The sequence below is a fragment of the Maylandia zebra genome, linkage group LG8, assembly GCF_041146795.1.
Source record: "Maylandia zebra isolate NMK-2024a linkage group LG8, Mzebra_GT3a, whole genome shotgun sequence".
Taxonomy (NCBI): Eukaryota; Metazoa; Chordata; class Actinopteri; order Cichliformes; family Cichlidae; genus Maylandia; species Maylandia zebra.
In genome coordinates, this window is record NC_135174.1 from 4,520,260 (window position 1) to 4,541,273 (window position 21,014).

The window sequence follows — 21,014 nt, forward strand, 5'->3', positions numbered from 1 at the left end:
GAAGTATGGATACATTTTAAAAATTGTGTAACTTGAAGCTTTGAATAATGGCCAGAGCAGAGGTTGCACTACAAAGGCAACTTTGTGTCAAACTAATCCCTATAGTATGATAAAGTTAAGTATTTAAATTGCCTGGCAACATGACCTGGAGCTACACCACTGAATCTGCCATTTTTTATTTCACTTCTGGAGCAATAACTTCTTACAGTTATGTCCTGCTAAAGCTACTGCAGCCATGTTTCTCATAAACAAATGGAAGCTTTAACTACACATGAAGTAATCATTTACAGTTGGCATCAAGTGTGTGTTGCTGCATGCTGATTGGCACGGTTACCCCTAAAAACAGGGAAGTCTTCAGTGTTTCATTTCAACTAAGATGTTTTATTGATAATGCATTTGTCAAAACAAAAACAATAGTTCCAAATAAATATTTTTGTCGTTCAGTTGAGTTCACTGCTTTTCACTGAGAGCTATCATAGTAGCAACCGCTGCTATGGTCCTGGCTCAACTGCAGTGAATGCCCCCACTTTCTTAGCCATATATGGTCACTTTTGGCTCCAGAAAATATAGATCTGGCTAAAATATTAAACTGTAGTCTTCAAAGTAAATACCAATGCATTACATCAGAACGGGCATGTCCATCCTTCATATTCAGTCAAAAATGCATAAACTGCACTTGCTGTGTAAAGCTCTAAGCACTACCAAAACAAGCCCTCCTACGCTTGATCAATACACCAGAAACAACTGTACCTGTGACTTTGTTAAACTTCCTTTTAATCACATTTCAATGCATCCAATTCATAATTAAGAGAATGTCCTAAATTTGAATGCTATGGTTGACTGATTGGAATTTTCTTAAAATATCTTTACAGTTCAACCAACTGTAAATTTAAGGGTTTCTACAGGTGATCCAGTATACCTGTACACCTTTTCATAAACATAAATGTCACATTCAGACTGGAAATGTGTGAGCCAGTGTGTTTGTTCCTTTAGGAAAACTGTAAAAGGACATTTCCACTGCCTTCCTTGGACAATTTAATGTGAGGAATGCTTTCTGAAGCCTTTAACAAAACTTAACATGCCTCACCTCCACCCCAGATGTCCCCATCGTTCCATCAAAAATTTTAAAAAACTGAGACTGAGTTTGCATCATTTGCCCAGCAGAAAAGGCGTTTACTCAAAGAAATACAAACTAGGAGATTGTGTTTTAAATAAATTTATAAAAAAAAAAAAAGAAAAAAAAAAGAAGCATTTTTCCACTGAAGCAGAACAAACACCTATCACTTGCTTTTCTTTGTGTAACATAGAATACAATCTGAATAGACTTTTTTTAGTAGCCTGAAAGGAGTAAAAGAATCCAGCCAACAGACTGCCAACTTCAACACAAAGGTAACAAAAAACAGCCAATAATGACAGGAAAACAAAACAAAGGAAAACTAGAAATATACAAATTAAAAAATGCAATTTAAAAAAAAAAGAAAAAAGAAGAAAGAACTAGAGGTTAAGTGCAGCACTGGTCAGAATCAGTGTAGATCCAGTCAAAATTTTCTTCAGTTCCATAGTCGGATAATCTGCTCAGGTACATTGTTTCTAGAACCATAACATGCAAGCTCAATGAAGCATACGGTCAAATACACATGGGAATATATTTTTAACTCTTAGGCTATTTGTAAAATATGAAAATTCTGTAGATGTACAGTGATTAAAGGAATTTAATTTGCATGAATGAGCAGAAAAACAGGCATTAACTCCATAGTGTTTTCAATAAAAGGAAAAAAAAATTGGAGACTACATTCATTTCACCGAACAGAGCCCACATACAAAAACAGCAATATTAAAAAAAATAAATTATTAAAAAAAACAAACAAACAAAAAGAAAAATAATGTTGTAATGACGCCACTTATAGCTTTAGTTATCTTATTACTAGATAGTATCTGTGCCTCGGGAAATGGAGAAAGACTCAAAATATCCAAAGATACACTTGTACAACAGAATACTGCATATCTACTCACAACTGGGTTAGCTAGGTCGACATGGAGGCTAGCTGCCGAAGATGGGAATGTCCACACGTACACACACACACTTCCCCTTGTGGAATACACTACTGGTGAGATCACTTGTTTGCTGTTTCTATCTGACACACAGTTAAGCGCTTGTCTGTAATGCTACCAGGATAAGACTCCTTGTCTTCTTTGGGTGAGTTTTGGGACTCATTGTTGCTAAAATACAAAAAAAAGAAAGAAAAAAAAAAGCCTCTTTTTTTCCTTTAATGTGGATTTTCAAATCTTTTTTCCTTTCTGTGCTTCCTCTCGCCATCTGGGTCTCAAACATTGGGCATTTACAGTCGTCAGTAACTCTCTCAATTCCATTTTTAGGTTTGGTCTTTTAGTTTTTGCATCACGTTTCGTGGTCGGAAATACATGGAGGAGAGGTCGAGAAGAGTTTGCACATTCTGTAGTCCTTCGCTTTTTGGCACCTTGGAGTAAGATAATGACACCAGGTCAGATGTGTGGCTCAATGCGTACAGGAGAGCAGGGGTCAGGATGCAGATGGGAGCCGTTGGGAGCGGGCGGGCTACTTGTCGCCGACCTGCTCACTGACCCCTCCTTCTCCCGCTCTGTCCGTGGTGCCGTTGTTGCGGTTGGCAGCCGCTGCTTCGTTCTCCTCTTCCTCCATTTTCACCCTCTTTGTCTCAGGCTGGTCTTGCAGTTCTCCGTTCTGCCTTTTAGTGGGGAGGGAAGCTGAGGCTGAAGCGTGAGTTGCCAGGAGATGCAGAGGGTTTGCAACAGCTGGTGGGAAAGAAGAGAAGATGAATAAGGTTCAATATGGAGTGTTATAGTCCTGTATTTCAAATTAGTTTAGGAACTTCCAAAACAAACTGAAGCCATCAAGAATGTGAAGAAACAACTGCTGGACTTAACATCCAAAACATCTATGCTGAGGAGATATCAGCTCTGGTTAATACAGGCCTGCACTGTACTTTACTACAATAAAAATGCAATACCAATTCCTACCACAAGGTGGTACAAATAATACATGTAGCATTCACACTGGCTAGAACCCAAAATGAGAAGAGGAAGACATGATCGAGGCAGAAGGAGCACTGATACTGATGTGGAAGGTATCACCAAACAATGGCAGAAGCTCCTGAAAGGCGACTCTTATCACCACTTCTAGAAGGAGTCAAGCTCAGAGAGTTACACAGAGAGAAAATGATCCAAACTAGGACCAAGACAAAGAATGAATTTCCAATGTTCCTTGTACTCTGGTAAGATCAGAGCTATTAATAATAATGATAATAACAATAATACTTCCCAAGTAGTAACAGCTCATCAACGCCCCAGAGTTATGCAAACTGTCAGAATCCTTGTAGCACAGTAGCAGCACTCTTTCACTTTAGTTTAGTAATAACCCCTGACAGGAGCCTCAAACTCGCAGGACCTCAACACCTTCTTTGAGCTTCAAACCTTCTTTGCTCGGTTTGAAGCCACCCCTCCCCCACAGCCCTTGTCAAGTATGCCAATGACAACACTATGGTTCAGCTCATCTCTGATGGAGATGAGACGGTGTACAGGGTGAAGGTAGAGAACTTGTCCCACTGGTGCTCAGAAAACAACCTGACACTGAACGTCCTTAAAACAAAAGAACTCATAATGGACTTCAGGAGGCACAGACAGGTCCACTCCCCTCTCACTATAAATAGAGAACAGGTGGAATCTGTCTCCACCTTCAGGTTTCTTTATCATCACCCTGTTAAAGAAGGCCCACCAGCAGCTGCACTTCATCTGTGTCCCGAGGAACGACAACCTGGACCAGAAGCTGCTGCTGGCCTTCTACCGCTCCTCAGTAGAGCTCTCCATTGAGAACAGGAAGGCTGTGCAGCGGGTAATTAACACCACCCCCCAAAAAACAAAAACAAAAAAAAAAAAATCACTGGCTGTCCTCTGCCACCACTGGAGGCCATCACCTCCTGTCTTAAGAAAAGCATTACTACCACCACCTGTTTGACCTGTTGCCCTCTGGTCAGGGACTCAGGTCAGTGAGGTCCCCCACCTCCAGACTCACAAACAGCCTCTTCTCCTGGGCCAATCAGACTGTTAACAAACACTAAAGTGCTTTACAAACCTGAACATTACAGCTAACAGCTAGATTTCCCCATTTCAGCGCAGCTAGCCAGACAGCCAACAGCCACTTACTGCTAGAGACACAGACAGTGGGCAGTATGTTCTCGGCTTTAACATAAAACTCATTGTTGCAGCCTAGGGCAGCACAAAAGTGACCCCTTCAAACTGATTTCTAGTTTTAGTGTCGTTATTTTACTCCCAGTAATTGATTCTGTCACTGGTTAGCTAACATAAACTAATGTAAGCCTATTAGCTGCAACTAACCAAACAGTCACATGACGTCATGCTGACAGAACATGGCGCTAAACATGTTTATAAAACTTTAAGCCTTATTTCTTAAACCCAGCTTCACAGACAGAGTTACATCTATGTCAGAGAGCAGAGCTCCATGATGATAATTAGCCTGTATGTGTGTATTGTTTCATGTCCTATTTCACAGTAAATGCGCTCTTTATTTATTAGAACCACTTCCACTAATTCCATAATGCTCCATTTATATTAATTAGATTTCCATTAATTACATTTTTTGGATGGTAGCTCTTGTTCGTTGTAGTCTCTTTATTAATAGGTTCTAAGCTATATTTCACCTCGCGATCTGTAATGCAGTTATCGAAATCATTTGTAAAATGAACAAATAATCTTAAATACTCACTAAAACTTACAACTGGTAAAATTAGTTGAAAAATTTAAAAAGTTAACTTTTTCACTGTTATATGCAGGATGGTCTCAAAATCTTCCCGTGATATCGTTGAAAAGTATTGTTACAGCTTCATAATAACTAGTGAGAGGTGACAGGCAGGGTACAAGGAAGCATGTTGACAAATCTATCATGATGCCATCCCTGCAAAAACCCAGTAGAGTTACCAATTAACCCAACATGCGTGTCTTTGAGGTGCACTAGAGCATACCGACAATTACAAAAGCCAGGCATGTACAACAGCAACGGAAATGACCCTGCTGGTTAACGTTGGTTGTAAAACATGTCAAACTGAAGTGGACTCACATTAGTCACAAGGTAAGAGAGACTGTAGATCATTGAAGCTAGGTTATATGGCAATGTTTGGAGATCCTCAACATAGCATCTCCATCTTCTGGCTACATAAGGTTTACATCACTACGATTGCAATATATACAGCAAGGTGCTCAAACATGCCTTCAGATCATTTACTTCAAATGGAACAAGTGTGAATCTGTGTTGTTTTTGAGTCAGCATGTTCATATAATAATTTGTGCTCCAATTCTACTTACAAGCACCATAATTAGCAGAGATCTTTGTATACCATTGGTATCAATATAGACCTAAACTCAATCTGATCATTTACTTTACAGGGAGGATTGCTGCAATCGTTTCTACTATGCATGTTTCTCCAGTACAGGCTGAGATGATTGAAATCTCAGTGGCATACTACAGAAGTAGTTGTTAGGTAGGTGTTAATGATGGTGATTAACTTTCTCTGTTAAGCTGGGCTTTTTGCTTTGGGCTCTATGCACCCTGATAAAAAGAGGCATTACTGTCATGTGATTATTCTTCTCCGAACAAATGATCCAGGTGAGTGAGTCTTATTCCAACCAGACAGTATCAGATCAGCATAATAAAATGATGATAAACATCATCAACAACCTATAAACTACCTAGAAAGAAAAAGTGGATTTGGTGCACAGAGCTATAAAATAACCTTTTTAAAATAACTGAAGGTGAATGTTATGAAGGTTATTCTCCTAAAGCCCAATAAAGGAGAGGTGTGGAAAACTGCTTTTGTTTGGTGGCAGATCAAAGAGAAATCAATTGAATTGATTGAACAGCTATCCTTGGTAACAAATTGCCTCCAAATACAACTAAGCAATTTTCTAATCTGTATCCTACTACCTGCAATTCCAGCAATTTAAAATGAGACCTACTGGTAGATTACCATCAAGTATAAACAACATATACACCTTTTCATCATCACAAACTGATTACATGAATTCCAGTGAATGCACAGTTGTGCTTGAGGTACAGCTTAACAACTTGCACATATAAAATGTATTTGTCCAACACAGACACATGCTGACCATAAAAGAATTTGTTTAAACCAAAGCTCTGAACATAGCCTGCTCTCAACCAGGTTATTTGTTAAGAATAAGTTACCAGTCAGTCTCAGATATGAAGCATCAGGAGACATGACAAGGAATGGTGGAAGAAGCACTCAGATACTTAGGACTAATGGTAGAGGCAGGCCTTTATTCCTATTTTCACCTGGTTTCTAGTTCAAACCTTCACTTCCACCAACCATGCTGTAGGTTTTTTAAAACTGGCCTTTATTAATGAAGTGCTGGTTTGACTGTGTGTGTGTCCGACTCACCTGTGCTAGCGGCAGTACTAATGGGGACCAGATGGGTCCCATTCTGTGTGATGGCCTTTATTGGGAGTTGGTGCTGACCGAGCGGAGCTTGTTGCACGATGGTAACCGTAGTCAGAGGAGCAGCTTGAGAGCTCTGGATGATACGACTGACTCCACCTATGGAGGAGGCTGTAATGGATGGGACCGGCTCCACTTTTACTGCACACAAAAATATCAAAAATTAGACATGCTCATAGAATCAAAAACAAACCAAAACAACAACAAAAAGAGCACCACCTTTGATCTCCTTGTGCTCTCCGCTTCCATTCTCCTGAGGTTCGCTGCTCACTGCAGAAGCAGGCTGTCCACCAACAGTTGCCATGGTGACAGCTGGGATCTGGTGAACAACATGCACAGTCTGCATGACAGGGGCAGAGCTAACTGTAGTCGTAACAATGGCTGGTGTGGCCATGGCATAGGTCACAGGCTTCATGGTCGTTTGAGGCATCTGGCGCTGCACAGCGATCAATACTGGCTGATTGCTGAGAGGGGAGCCTGTCAAACGGTGTGATAAAGGTTAAAGCAGATGTCATTCACTCAGATAAAGATGTGCAGGAGCACACAAACACTGTACACTGTCACAGAAAAGGGTTTAATATGGGGTGGTGGTGGTACTGCAGTCTTTTTTGTCACGAAAAACTGAAAAATGTGAATGCATCTGTTAAGGCCCACATGTGATCACTCTGCACACACTAGATGTTATATGGTTCATAAAAAGGTAAAAACCTAAACCCAATGTTTTACCTGGGGAGTTCTGTGCAAAGCGGGCCTCTTGGATGACGGCGAGTTTGGGCTGGATTGTTGTGGCTTGGGTTGGGGCTGGTGGTGGAGTTGGCTCTGGCTCCATGGGGACTGGGGAGCCCTCTCTGGACAGGCTGTCTGGGGTCTGGACCCCACTAGAGTGGGCTGACAGTGCCCCAGTGTGGCTTGGAGAAGCTGGAGCACTCCTGGAAAAGTAAAAGTAAAGTACAGTTTTCATCCCAGCCATAAAAAACACACTATATAACTGTACAGGAAACTTTTTACAGTCATGTATGCGTAGCATCAAGATGCTTTACCTGGAGGACAATGGCCCCACAGGGGTCCTGAAGCAGGGCACACCCCTGGGCCTGCGCTTCCTGAAGGCTTGTTCTATCAGCTTGCCTTCAGAGGCGGGGTCGATCCTCCAGAATGAGCCTTTACCTGGTTCTTCCTGAGACCGAGCCACTTTGATGAAATACCGGTTCAGAGACAGGTTGTGGCGAATTGAATTCTACAGAATCAAAATTAAATAAAATTAAGAACTTTAATTAAACTGAAGATTTTGTTGGGGTATCCATGTTTGATAATGCATAACACGCCCATGTTGTTGTACAGGATGATTTTAGCTTGGTGTAAACTGCAATTAGATTTTCCATTTTATTGCGACAGTAACACAGTTTTTAGTCACTTTGAGGCGCATTTGTCAAACCTCACCCATGTGTGTAAATATCAGCATTTTACTGTTAAATCCTGCATCCTGTCAATGAAAAAAAAAAGTCACTCAGTCAAAGTTCAGAGCATAAATTAGATCCATGTATTAAATCAACTGGGGCATCTTCATACAATAGAAATCAGAGGTGTACTTTCAGCTTTAGACAACACAATACAACAAAACCCCCAAACATGCCTCTCGTGTTCATTAACACTGAGGACATAGCCATACTCTGTATGAGCGCTTCATTGTTCCTCCTAGTTCATTGTCTTGTAACGTCTGAGCAGAAAAGCTGCAGCATCTGGCTCTCAATGCTAATTAAAACACACTAGTATGCTGCAGACGACAGGTAACAGCGGAAGACACGTCAACATAAAAAGACACGCGTTTGTAACTGTTTGTATAAGAGTACTGTGTTGTATTGAACTGAACATCAGTGAAAATACATTTAAATTAGGTGAATGACACCCGTTGCCTCCCTTTTAAATGCACCCCTGCATGTTGCTGCTCTCACCAGTGCAGGAGACTGAGGACAGCTGTTGTTAGCTTGCAACATAGATTGCTTGTTTAGTTTAACAGAAATCTGATGTGAACTATTTTCACATCGCCTTGATTTTCACTTTGTCTTAATTCAGTGACGTTATAGTACAGCCTCTTTGCCCTTTGTCACATGTGTTTTAGAGAGGAAAGGCTGAGCTCAACCATGAACTACACTCAGTGGCGGTCGTAGCCTGTTTTGCTGCCCCCCCCACAAAACATATTAAGGATTGTACATTAACATAAAACTGTTGTCGAAATTCACCACACACACACACACACACACACACACACACACACACACACGAAGAGAGAGAGAGTATGCATTGTATGCAAACGGCTACCAAACAGCCATCATAATTCGTCATACAATGAGAACAGGACAAATCAACAATTGACAAGGACTAATTAATATTAAAATCTGTAACATAATGTTTGGAGTTTAGTCTGTTACTATTTTTACCATTTCTTTTTGGAGCAACTGTAACCCACATAATTTCCTTAGGGATTAATAAAGTATTCTGATTCTGATTGTTTCAGGATGACCTGCCATTATCCAATGACACATCTACTTACCTGCATCTTTCGCTCGTTTCTCCTCCTCTTCTCTTTTTTCTAAACTGAGCACCAGATGGCTTTGAACTTTTCTTGTCCATCTTCCATTGGTTTTAGTTTTGCACTCCAGTATGAACACCCATCCCTCAACCCGAGGATCACCACAGCATAACCTAACAGACCTACACCTTAGTTCACAGATTCACTTTGTCTAAGGTGTATTTCTGGGATTTCACACAACCCAGGATTCAAATCATGAATACATAATTTACAACATTATGAATGAAATGTGCTCTGTTTGGAAGCAGCCGCCCCCCTCCCCTTTTGACGGGTTGTGTGTGAGACTTTAAATCATCAAACCGTAAATTATAAATTTTAAATTGTTATTGATCCCTTTACCCCGAGTCCTAAAGCGTATATTTATTTTCTTACTGTTCTTATATTTATTGTTTGTTTACTTGCACTGCTGTAACTGGAGCCTCGTCGTCTCGTCTCTACATACTGGACTGTGTGTAGCGGAGGTGACAATAAAGTTTACTTTGACTTCAGCAGCGAGCAGGCGCACCGAGGGCTCTCGCGCTCACTTTTCCAGAATAGAATTTCGAAAAAACATCGGTGCAAATTATAAGTCTGTATCATAATGTCTGGTGTTTTCGTGTTTGTTGTTTTGTTTTTCCATCCATTTGCTTCCGCTTCTCCTTTTCAGGGGCGCTGGAGCCTATCCCAGCTGTCATGGGGTGAGAGGCGCGGTACACCCTGGACAGGTCGCCAGTCTGTCGCAGGGCCAACACACAGAGACAGACAACCATTCGCACTCACTTTCACTCGCACATTCACACCTAGTGGCAATTTGGATTATCCGATTAACCTATCCCCACAAGCTGCATGTCTTTGGACAGTGGAGCCGGAGTACCCGGAGGGAACCCACGCAAACACGGGGAGAACATGCAAACTCCACACAGAAAGACCCCGGCCTGATGGTGGAATTGAACTCAGGACCTTCTTGCTGTGCGGCAACAGTGCTAACCACCAGCACGGTGGTTAGCACCATGCCGCCCAAGGTGTTTTGTTTTTATTTTGCGAGTTGGTTATTAGATGCTGCTCCAGCCAGCCAGAGAATCCCCCGCCGCCACGCCCTCTCCTCCCTGTGCCGCAAGCAGCAGGCGCACCTCGCAAACGAAGGGCACCCTTACTCCCAGCAAATGGGCGATAGAAAACCGATCGGTGCCTGTGCCATTCCCAATATGCGCTGGCTGATATCGGGGCAGCATGAGTACGAGCAATTTTTTTTTTTTTGCCGATGCCCGTGATGCCGCCCCGGGCAACCGCCTGTGTCGCCCGAATCAAAAACCACTACTGACTATACTGCTGATAGCCTGAACTTCACTGATGTTCTCAACCTTGTTGTCAGGGAAACCAATGCTAAATCTGGGCTAAATCTTATAACACACATGCTCATAAGCACATTTTACAAATCCTCATCCCGCAACATTAGTCGGCAACATCTCTTTATTTCTGCACCCCCCAACAACACACCAAAAACAAAACAGAAACCATTTATTAGTCAGGGTTTGCTTCACCCAGTTTACAGGTTCACTTACTAACTGTGATTAGTGGAAACACCGTCACTGGCCTGAATGAGCTAACAGCTGGCCATCTAACTTCGCCTGGGGCATCAGGTCATTGGTTGTATTGAACACTGCTTCCATTCCCCAACAGTTATACAAGGTTTGCTGGGATTCTCAGCAATGTGTACATTTTAAAAAGGGATACATTTCACTTTTCAAAATGTACACATTGCTGAGGCCCTAAAACAAGAAATATTTGAAACTGAATCAAACAGAACTACTAGATGAAGAAAGTAGACCGGTGTACTGGGAGGCTAGGTGTAAGAGAAAGCAAAAGGCCTTCTGTTATTTGTATGTGAGTCTGGAGACTAAGGAAGGACAAAAGGACTAGTACTGGCTAGGCAGAGAGATACAGCTGGAAAGGATGTGCAGCAGACTGGGATGATTAGGGATACAAATGGAATGAGATGTAAATGTAATTAACAAGTGAAGACGTAGAGAGTACTTTGTGGAGCTCATGAATGTAGAAAATGAGAGAGAGTAGGACAGATCGAGCAAAGTTAATGAATCAGAGAGTGTGTAGCGGTGAAGAGGAAGTGAGGGCAGTTAGAAAGAGGACAAAGAGTGGGAAAGCAGTTGGTCCAGATGGCATACCTGTGGAGGTATGCAGCTCTGCCAAGTCAACTTCCCTCTAAGAGAGAGGGAAGTTGACTTTTCAACCAGACTGACGTTTAACACAATTCTGGAGAGAGAGGATTGCCCGAGCAATGGAGAAGACGTGTACTGGTACCGATTGTGATGTGCTACTACAGAGAGATAAAGCTGAACCATAAAGCTATGGGAAAGAGATGCTGAAACTAGGTGCGAAGAGTGAGCAGAAGTACAGCTTTAAGCTAAGAAAGTAAACTACAGATGCAAGGTTGGCTTTGAGAGTGCTGATAGAGAAGTACACAGAACGCCAGAATAAGTCACATTGTGTCTTTGTGGATCTAGAGAAAGCATATGATAGGGTTTCAAGAGAGGAACTGTGGTACTACATGAGGAAGTTGGGGGTGGCTGAAAAGTATACAGGGTGGTACAAGACACGTATGAGGACAACATCAGGGATTAGCTCTGAGCCCTTTCCTGTTATCAATGGTAATAGACAGAAGATGAGAATCGATAAACAGATAAGGAGGCAGGAGTCCCAATTGACTATAGTCTCAATTGACTATAGTCTCAATTGACTATAGTCTCAATTGACTATAGTCTCAATTGACTATAGTCTCAATTGACTATAGTCAATTGAGACTATAGTTTGCAGATGACATTGTTATCTGTAGTGAAAAGTCACTAGAAGGGATGTGAATGAGCTACACAGGTGGAAATGTGAACGTGCAAAGAGCAGAGGTAATGCAGACAAAGGGGTTTCATACCTTTGATCAACCATCCAAAGCAACAGACAATGCAGAAGACAGGTGAAGGAGAGTGCAGGCATGCTGGGGTGGATGAAAAGGAATATCAGGTATGATTTGTGAATGAAGGATAGCAGCAAAAGTGAAAGGGAAGTGAAAACCACTATGATGTATGGTTTCAGATGAAGACACTAACAAAAAGACCAAGGAATTGTTGGAGGTGGCAGAGCTGCAGATATTAAGATTTTCACTGGGAATGACCAGAATGGACAAGATTAGAAATGAATACTTCAGGCAGACAGCTCAGGTTGAGTGGTTTGGAGGAAACAACTGGAGAGACAAGGCTGAGCTGTATTTAGCATGTGCAGAGGAGGGATAGTGAATATACTGGACAAAGGATGTTGAAAATGGAACTGCCAGGCAGAAGGAAAAGAGGAAGACCACAGAGAAGATTCGTGGATGTAGTGACGGAGGGTTGGTTTGACAGAGGAGATACTAGAGAGTAAGATGAAGCCAGATAAGATGTTTTGTGGACCTGGAAATAAGAATAACAGATCCTGCGAGATAATTACATTAAAACTATGGCCCTTTCCATTTACAAACATTATGGGGGTAGAATAACACAAATACAATAAAATAATGAAGTTCAGATGTCTATATTGTGTATATGCAGCTTGTTAAGCTAGATCTTAGTGAAACCACTGAATGAAGCGGCAGCTATGCATCAGATAGTGATGGATATGTGGGTATAGAGCAGGGCGATATGGCCAAAAATATTTATCACGATATATATTTGAAAATTTGCGATAACGATATAACTGACGATATAATTAATGCGAGACAAAATACAACTCCACAACATTACTAGCGCAAAAAGACAACCTTCCATTTATTTTCACTTAAACAAGAAGCTGGTTTTTATGTACATTAAAGCTTTATAAAAATGTAACAGTGCAAATGCAAATTCCTTGCTGAAAGTTTAACCAAAAGGCATTTCCAGTAGAAATGGGCTGACATATCCTGAGCATAACCATGTATAATATCCACTGAAGTTAAAAAGAGGTGCTTTGCAACATTAAACTGCAGTGTGCAGTACGTATTTTTCGGACCATAAAGTGCACGGGATTATAAGGCACATTAAGCAAAACAAAGCAGTCAGATAAATCAAACTTTATTAAACTCATTCTTCTTGCTTCCTCCACTTCTGTACCATTGATTCATTAATGTTGAATTCTCTGGCAGCTGCTCTATTCCCATGTTGTTGCAGTATATTAATGACTAACCTCGTATTGTGGATGGATTATCTCAGTTGTTCTCCTGACTGAAGTTTGGTCCGTTTACAGTATCCTGCCATGCGATTGCATTTGTCTCTAACCATGAGGAACCTTCACGTTAACTTTTATAAGTGGAAAAGTGTTAGTGTTCGTCCTCCAGCTTCACTGTTTATGTTATGCTAACATAGCTGTGTCGCTAGCGATCACGTAGCACATCATTATATACCAGCTAGCCCAACTTCAGTAACCCTACAAACATCACTGCTGTTTAGTTTCCTGTCTTCATTTATGTTGGAAGTGATAGCAGAGCTGTACGTTTGAATTTTTTCAGAAATCTCTCAGTCAGAACATGCAATATCATGCTTAGGTAACTAGCGAAACTAGCGAGCTAACTTCCGCTAGCTTCCTGCTAACTTCTAACTCCGTTAAATGTAATAACTTTAGTTTTCATGGATGCCTGGAAGTTAAACTTCATAGTTACACCTGGTAAAGCAGCAATGCTGATCGTTTTATTAAAGATGAAAGAATTTAGACAGTTTTTAACTCTAAGTGATGCTGCAGTGTTGTTTGACCTGAAGCATACAGAGCTTAGGACCCAGATTATTCCCAGATTTAAGAGCATCTTAGTCCGACAAATATGACAATAACAACGGCCGCTTGCATGTTCTGCAAAAAAATGTGCTTTGTTGTGTATCTGACGGACAAACACCAAACCAGTTCCACATCACTGAAGTTGCACCATTTTTACAAACCAATTCTGGTTCATCTGTTTCACTCAACAATCGGCCATGTGCGTATGAAAACAAAGGCACTGCGCGTGCGCGTTTTACTCCCATTCTATCGCGATATTTCATTTTCCTATCGTTGCCTAACATTATACCGGTATTACCGTGAACGGTATAATATGGCCCAGCCCTATGTGGGTATTATTTTCACGATTTAGAAAATGTATACATGTTATTATACTTTATTCTAATCCACTCCTAATTCTCTCTAACACTACTGAAACTGCAGGTACTAGAAGGCACACTAAGAATACCTGTTTGAAGTGAAATTTTTTTTATTAGACTTGGGACCGTAAGCTTTACTGTGTAAATGGATCCAGTTTAACAGTTCAGAGCTCTAATGTGCAGGTGTCACATTATTAAGAAACAGCAACACAGAGCACAAACAGCAATAAAATGATTAACTGGAATTAAAATGTTTATTTTCCTGCTCTGTGCACTAAATCGCCAGATTTTCTGCCATTATTAATCATGTGTCCTTTTTACAGGAGTGTTGCATTTTACCGGTGTATTTTCTATGTTCGTTATGGTTCGTTATGGATTTTTAATCAGCATTTGACAATCTCTCTGAAGTAGGTGGCACTCATAGGGACTATTATCTGTGGATAATAGTCATATCTGTGAAATGCCCCCTTTAGATTGGTTACATGCTGCCAAGACCATCTTTCATGTGATTACACAGGTGATAAGGGTAGGTTCCAGATAGGAACGATACCCTAGGGATGTTGAACTCGCTTCATACTATAGGGTCAAGTGCTCCACAGCTAAAGCACATGGTAAAAGTGGACTTTATGGCAGACCCTCCGAATTAAATGAGAACACAGTAAGACAAAGTGTGAAAGTGTGTTTCCCCTCTGTGTTTCATCCCCATTTCCTTCTTATTTCAACAAATGAAAAATAGCTGCCCTAATTTATCACACACAATTTCCAACAGTGACCTCCTGAGATTCATCCAGAACTCAAATGGTTTAGAAGAAAAACATCCTGACATCATGGTGAAGCTGTGAACAGTGAATAATCTAATAATAAATGTCTGCTGAAATGAAAGCTCAGCTCCAATTTCACTTTATGATGCCCAAGTATAGTAACAATACAGTTATTTTGTTGCTTAGAATGTTTTGCTTGATGGTTAAGCAAAAACTGCTTTTTGTTTATTCTATGCAGGTTAATCATCAGAATGCCAAAAGTCATTGGTGAAAACATGTAGCTCCTTGGTGAACAAACTATAAGATCTGGTATAACACTCATGCACTTGCACACCCTAACTGAATGTCAGGCAAACTACCCACGCTTACCAATGCTGAGAAAGGAAAATAATTGCAATCTTGAGTGACTGATATGTGGAAGCTCAATAATGGGGCTCACTCTCCACGACAAACAGGGATGCTTCCCTACTGCATCTGGTCCTCCATCACTGGGTCATGCTGTGGGGGACAGACTATCCATCTGTACCTCACAATTACATAAATGTATTCTGTTTTAACTTAAACCCTTGTATTTCATTTCTAACTATTCTGAACTACAGTGGTTTAGCTGGAATGGTGAATAAATAAGTTTATGAAGCTCTTCAGCCAATAATTAGATTAAAAAAAACAAACTGTTACCAACTCAAGTCTGTATTACTATTCAATCGCAAGCACACCATTATTACTAGTATTATCAGTATTATAACCAAACTGACCTGCCAGCCTTTGTCTGCTGTTCTGTAGTAGGGGTAGTTCTTGGTGATGTGGGTGTATATTCCGTTCAGTGTTAGCTGTTTGTCCGGAGCCATGGTGATAGCTTGAACTATTAGCTGTGCATATGAATATGGAGGTTTGGAGTCATCCTGCAGGAGACATAAAGTGAAGTTTATTACACAGGAAATGTGTGTCAAAAGCACACATATGCACACTGACACAGAGGGTTTGTACTCTAAAGTCTATGCTGCTACTGCAAACATTGGGCAATTTTTAGACTTCAATGAGTAACAGTGATATTCAGAGTCCTCAAATCCACTGAGACTTCTCTGAAGTCTGCTGCCTTCATCACGCACGGTTCTTCTCAGACATTTAGTCTGAATCCATTTCGAAATCAAGCAGATAGACTAACTGTAAGCACTCACCCCTTCCTGCCCTGTTCACATTATGCATTTCCTCTCACCTTTGGACTGTCTTCACCTGAGGCCTCCTTGTCGTTTTCTGATTGGGAGCTGTCTCCTATAAGATCGGAGGTCAGAATGCGAGATGTCCTGTAGCTGGACAGTCCTGCCCCACGTGGACTTGATGGGCAAGAATTTGCTGCACTGTGAAAGATATTTAAAATGTGTCTTGATTTGAGATGGGAAAAAAGCCACAGTTTTCTAATCTGCTTACATACAACTAAGCAGTCCTACCTGATGGTTCCAGTAGGTGAAGGCAGCGGGCTCATGAGGTGTGCAATGTTGTCAGGAATGTTGATGGTCAGGGGGGAAATCTGGGGCTGGACAGGCTTGATCGGTGATTCTGGCACGTTCCTTGGCTCTTTCTTGTCATTGGACAGGGCTGTGAACGTTATTTTTATACTTGTGCTGGGAAAGCGGAAACAACACCTAAGAGAAGGAGAAAAGAACCAAAAAACTATTATACTATTTAAATGTGTGAAATAATTCTGCCAGTCAATCAAGTGCTTATTACAATGTTACTGCTCAGACCAGCTGGTGACAAGCAGGCCAAGGAGGTCCAACTACTGTGATTCAGTTTCACACTGTTTAAATAGGGACATCCTCCATTATATAACAGCTCGTGTCTAACATGAATAGCTTCCAGTGCATGGTTACATTCATACCCATAGATTTTTTTTAATGTAAGCACATGAGCAGCACTGAGACAAATAATGACAGAGCAAAGGTTGGGAACATGAAGTCAAGCAAGTACTTAACTTGCCAACTTTAACTATGCACCTGGCGCTGGAACACTGCATCATGAGTAAAACTAGTGTATAATAACTCTTTACCAGCCTTTTATTGTGAGGGAAAATACTGTAGCCTGTTCTGTATTATGTCAGAAACACCACCCACGCAAGTTTAATAGTTAGCCTGTGTTCCTGACATGGGAGAGACAGCTGTTGAGGGTTATAGCCCCAAACAAGAATTTTTTCGCTTTGTGAAATTCCAACGTAATTCTACTATAATTCGGCCATTTTGATGTTTCATACACATAGCTATTAGTACAAGCCAGCACTATGAACGTTATCAAATTTTAGGCTGTGCCAAGCCTCTCTGTAATTAGGCATATCCAAAACACGTGATACATATAAACAAATGCAACAATGAAGTAGAATACTAGCATCCACATGACGCACCGACTCTTAGCTGAATTATGACTATCTGACGTCTCACTGACGTAAGCAGCTCGCTAAACACAAGCCGAATAAACCAGCAATAAATAATCAGCGGTTATGAGTCGGTTCAGTGCGCTTCCAGTAGTTACCTCTGCCATTATCGTGCATATCTGCGTGTCGGTTGACCATTTTTTCCTTTCGTCACACACACACACGAGCTGCACGTACCAGCTTAGTGTTGCTTGTCAGAGCACGTGCAACACCGCAGCGGGACAACAAAACAACAACACACGATTCCAGAAATAACTCGATTTTCCCCGCACTTTAAGCAAACTGGGAATATCAATCTTACATTCGCGGAAGCTGTAAAGGTGGAGCCCCTCTTCTCTGGAACACCCCATCAACAAACACCCCGTTTTTTCCAAGGCATCGGAGGTAGAATTCCCCCGTGCCGGTGCCATCTTCTCCTGCGGTAAATATTTCTAGGTGCCGGCGGGAGATGAAGCTGGAGTGTCCCATGCTGACGTCCACGGAGCCCTGCGAAGAGTTCCGGCCGATGGTCACGGACTTTTTCTTCATGAGATACTCGAATTCTCGGCCCTCCAGCCGGGCTACCGCCAACCCTGACATCCCGCTTACCACCGCCATCTTCTAAGATATCTGAAGGGGATTTAGAAATCTGTCTTAAGCGAAAATATATAAACAGTTGCAGGGAACCAAATAATTTTTTTAGGGGGACGGGTTGTGAAATAGAGGGGAACCCAATTTTATACTGTGGAGAATTTAGCTAGGAACGTGCCAGCCCGGGGACACAGCGGCTCCGACCCACCGCCGTGATGAAGAGGAAAAAAAAGGCGTACCGACCAATCAAAAACGGCCAAACGGACGGAAGTACTGTGACAGACAATCTTTTCAACCAATGGGAAAGCAGGTTTTATAGACACAAGCGTGGCGTTTACCAATGACAACAATAATAAAAATAGCCGTATAAAATAGGGCTCGGTTGCGGCGCAGGCTGACACGCAGATGGACGGAGAGATGGAAAATGCGGCGCAGGAGGGGAGTCTAATGTACATACAAGCTGTGTCCCAAAAATGTCTAATGTTCGTCCTTATTTATATTTTATAAACTAACAGAACCTAATGAAGACAGTGTCTTATATTTAATACTAAATTTTCTGCCTCCCGAAATCTCACATTCATAAATCCAGAATAACACATTTGACGCCAAATTACAATTTTTTTCTTTCTTTCTTTTTTTCATAGTCAATTGTGCACTAACTATCTAATCTATGTATACATTGTTCACCTGGCCAGAAACGAGATTCTTGCTTTGGCTGCCAAGATTTGGCTTTCTGTAGCCAAAAGTCAGCATGTTATGACAAGTTATCAGTACACTTGATTAACTAGTTGCATACATAAACTATACAGGTGCAATGTCTTGTGCATGCTCTCTCATCCAGGTAAGTAAATCCTGAAAGGTTGATTCTGTTCACCTGGATGTGGGAGAAACATTTCATCACTCATCCAAGTGACAACACCTACAGGCCAGTGAAAACTCAGTGGTCTCAATTTGCATATTAATGATCAAGGAACTGACCTCACAGCCCATTGTTCATTCAGTGTTCTAGTTTCAGTCATTGTGCAAATGTACTGTTTATAAGGTTGTGGAAACCTGCAGTCAGCTGGCACTGAAGAAGTCACGTTTCTCCCACTGAAAACGCTACGTCCAGATGAACAGAATCAACTTTTTGGGATATACAGGTGCAACACAGAGACACACCTACTAATTAGTCCTAAATAAAACAATACTCATTTGGTACAAAGGGGCTCAAAACATTCCAAGAAAATATTCTCCACACCATTTCCTTAACCACTGATGTACACAATGGTTCAGGCAGGGTAAATCCATGCTTGAGTTGCAGTTGAGACTTATCAAATCAGACAACATTTTTCCGGCCTTCTGTTGTCCAATTATGGAGAGCCTCTGTGAACTGTAGCCTCAGATTCCTGTTCTTAGGGCTGACAGGAGTGTTGCTAGATGTGGTCTTCTGCTGCTGTTGGTTTCACAAGTTGTGGATTAATGGATGCTTTTCTGCTTGCCTTGGTTTAATTGAGTAGTTAATTGAATTACTGTTGTCATCTATCAGCTAGAAGTAGTCTGGCAACTGCCCTTGGACTTAGTATCTACAAGGTATTTTCTCCTAGAGTTAATGGATTTTTTCTCTTTAGAAGACCATTCTCTGTACACCCAAGAGATGATTGTGCTGGAAAGTCCCAGTAATAATAATAATAATGGATACTTTATTGATCCCCATGGGGAAATTACTTGTTTTTCCTCTGCATTTGACCCATTCACTCAGTGAAGCAGTGGGCAGCCCACTAAGCAGGCGCCCGGGGAGCAGTGTGTAGGGACGGTACCTTGCTCAGGGGTACCTCAGGGTAGCCGTTAAGTGGATTCGAACCGCCGACCTTCCGATCATGGGGTGACCACTTTACCTACTGAGCTATCCCTGCCCCCAGTAGTGCAGTCGATCTGGCACCAACAGCTATGCCACATTCCAAATTACTTAAATCATCCTTCTTTCCTGTTCTTATATCTTATATTAATGAGAATGGGAAATGGTAAACATAATAATAAAAAGTAGACATATTCTACACATAGGAGATTTTTTAAAAAGCAGTAAAGACTTGGTTACATTTATTGCTGCATAATTCCAGTTCCATGCAGTAATTTACCAGACCAGGGTTTCTGTGCATCAGGTTAGTTTACTAACTGTAGTACAGCAGCTACCACGCTGTGAGGACAGAGTCTGTATATGAAGATCATGTTAAATAATGCATGTAAAATCACTCATTCTGTGTAGACACTGCCACAGACGTAGACTGGTTTAGACAGGGGCCTAGCACCACAAGCTGTTAGACGTCTGATGCTAGTATGTGCACGTTCTTTGAGATGTCATCAATATTCAAAAAAATGTACTGCCCTGAGAAAGGCCATGCACCATGCTACACGTGTTCTTTCACAATGACGTAATCAGTTTGAACTGAGTAATCCAAGAGTAATGCAAGAATCCAAGAGTAATGCACCGTTCACGAGGTTTATGAGTAACATTTGGAACTATAGATTTTGAACCTACAAATACTTTCCTCTCAAAGCCAGATGTGACATTAAGTCAAAGCTGGCTTTCAGACTTTTGAACTTAACACAAATATATTAAATTCAGACCATACATATATAAAAAAAATCAAAGGGACAAGAAACAGACAAAAGAACAGAACAGAAAACAAATTTCTGATAATGTCAGATAAAACCAAACAGAGCACATTCTTGAAAGCTGAGACGTTAGGGGAGCTGGTAAATTGCGAGATTTATGATTTAACCACTCTTTTACTGGTATGTGGAAATAAAAAAATAGCAATTTTTCTGCTTAAAAGGTTCAGGATCAACTGGGTGATCCAAAACTCACTGATCTTGACGCTAACCTGGTTTCTTGGGGTCTTCAAACAAAATGAGAATGATATTAGCCAAGCTAGATCCAATCAGCTATAATGACTTGTCCCTGTAATGCTCTAAAAGTTAAAACTAGAATTTTAAAATGGAACCTAAATCTGATTGGTAGCCAGTGCAGTGACTTTACAA

The 21,014-nt window shown here is 41.2% G+C and overlaps 1 protein-coding gene across 1 annotated transcript; it reads right to left on the reverse strand.

Annotated features, from left to right (window-relative positions):
* Positions 1-360: 360 nt before the first annotated feature.
* Positions 361-18,216, reverse strand: foxk2a (forkhead box K2a). The gene is made up of 9 exons (XM_004569692.4): positions 17,725-18,216; positions 16,447-16,641; positions 16,215-16,356; positions 15,754-15,900; positions 7,565-7,758; positions 7,251-7,453; positions 6,744-7,001; positions 6,468-6,665; positions 361-2,790 (listed from the first exon to the last, which is right to left on the reverse strand). Exons 1-9 carry the CDS (start codon positions 18,018-18,020, stop codon positions 2,576-2,578), a joined length of 1,848 nt encoding a protein of 615 aa, XP_004569749.1. The 5' UTR covers positions 18,021-18,216; the 3' UTR covers positions 361-2,575.
* Positions 18,217-21,014: the final 2,798 nt, after the last annotated feature.

Coding starts and splice junctions, on each gene's coding strand:
- foxk2a (XM_004569692.4), bottom strand. CDS start 18,020: ATGGCGGTGGTAAGCGGGATGTCAGGGTTGGCGGTAGCCCGGCTGGAG. Junction 16,357..16,446: donor TCACCTACTGGAACCATCAG/GTAGGACTGCTT, acceptor TATCTTTCACAG/TGCAGCAAATTCTTGCCCAT. Junction 7,002..7,250: donor CTTTGCACAGAACTCCCCAG/GTAAAACATTGG, acceptor ACCGTTTGACAG/GCTCCCCTCTCAGCAATCAG.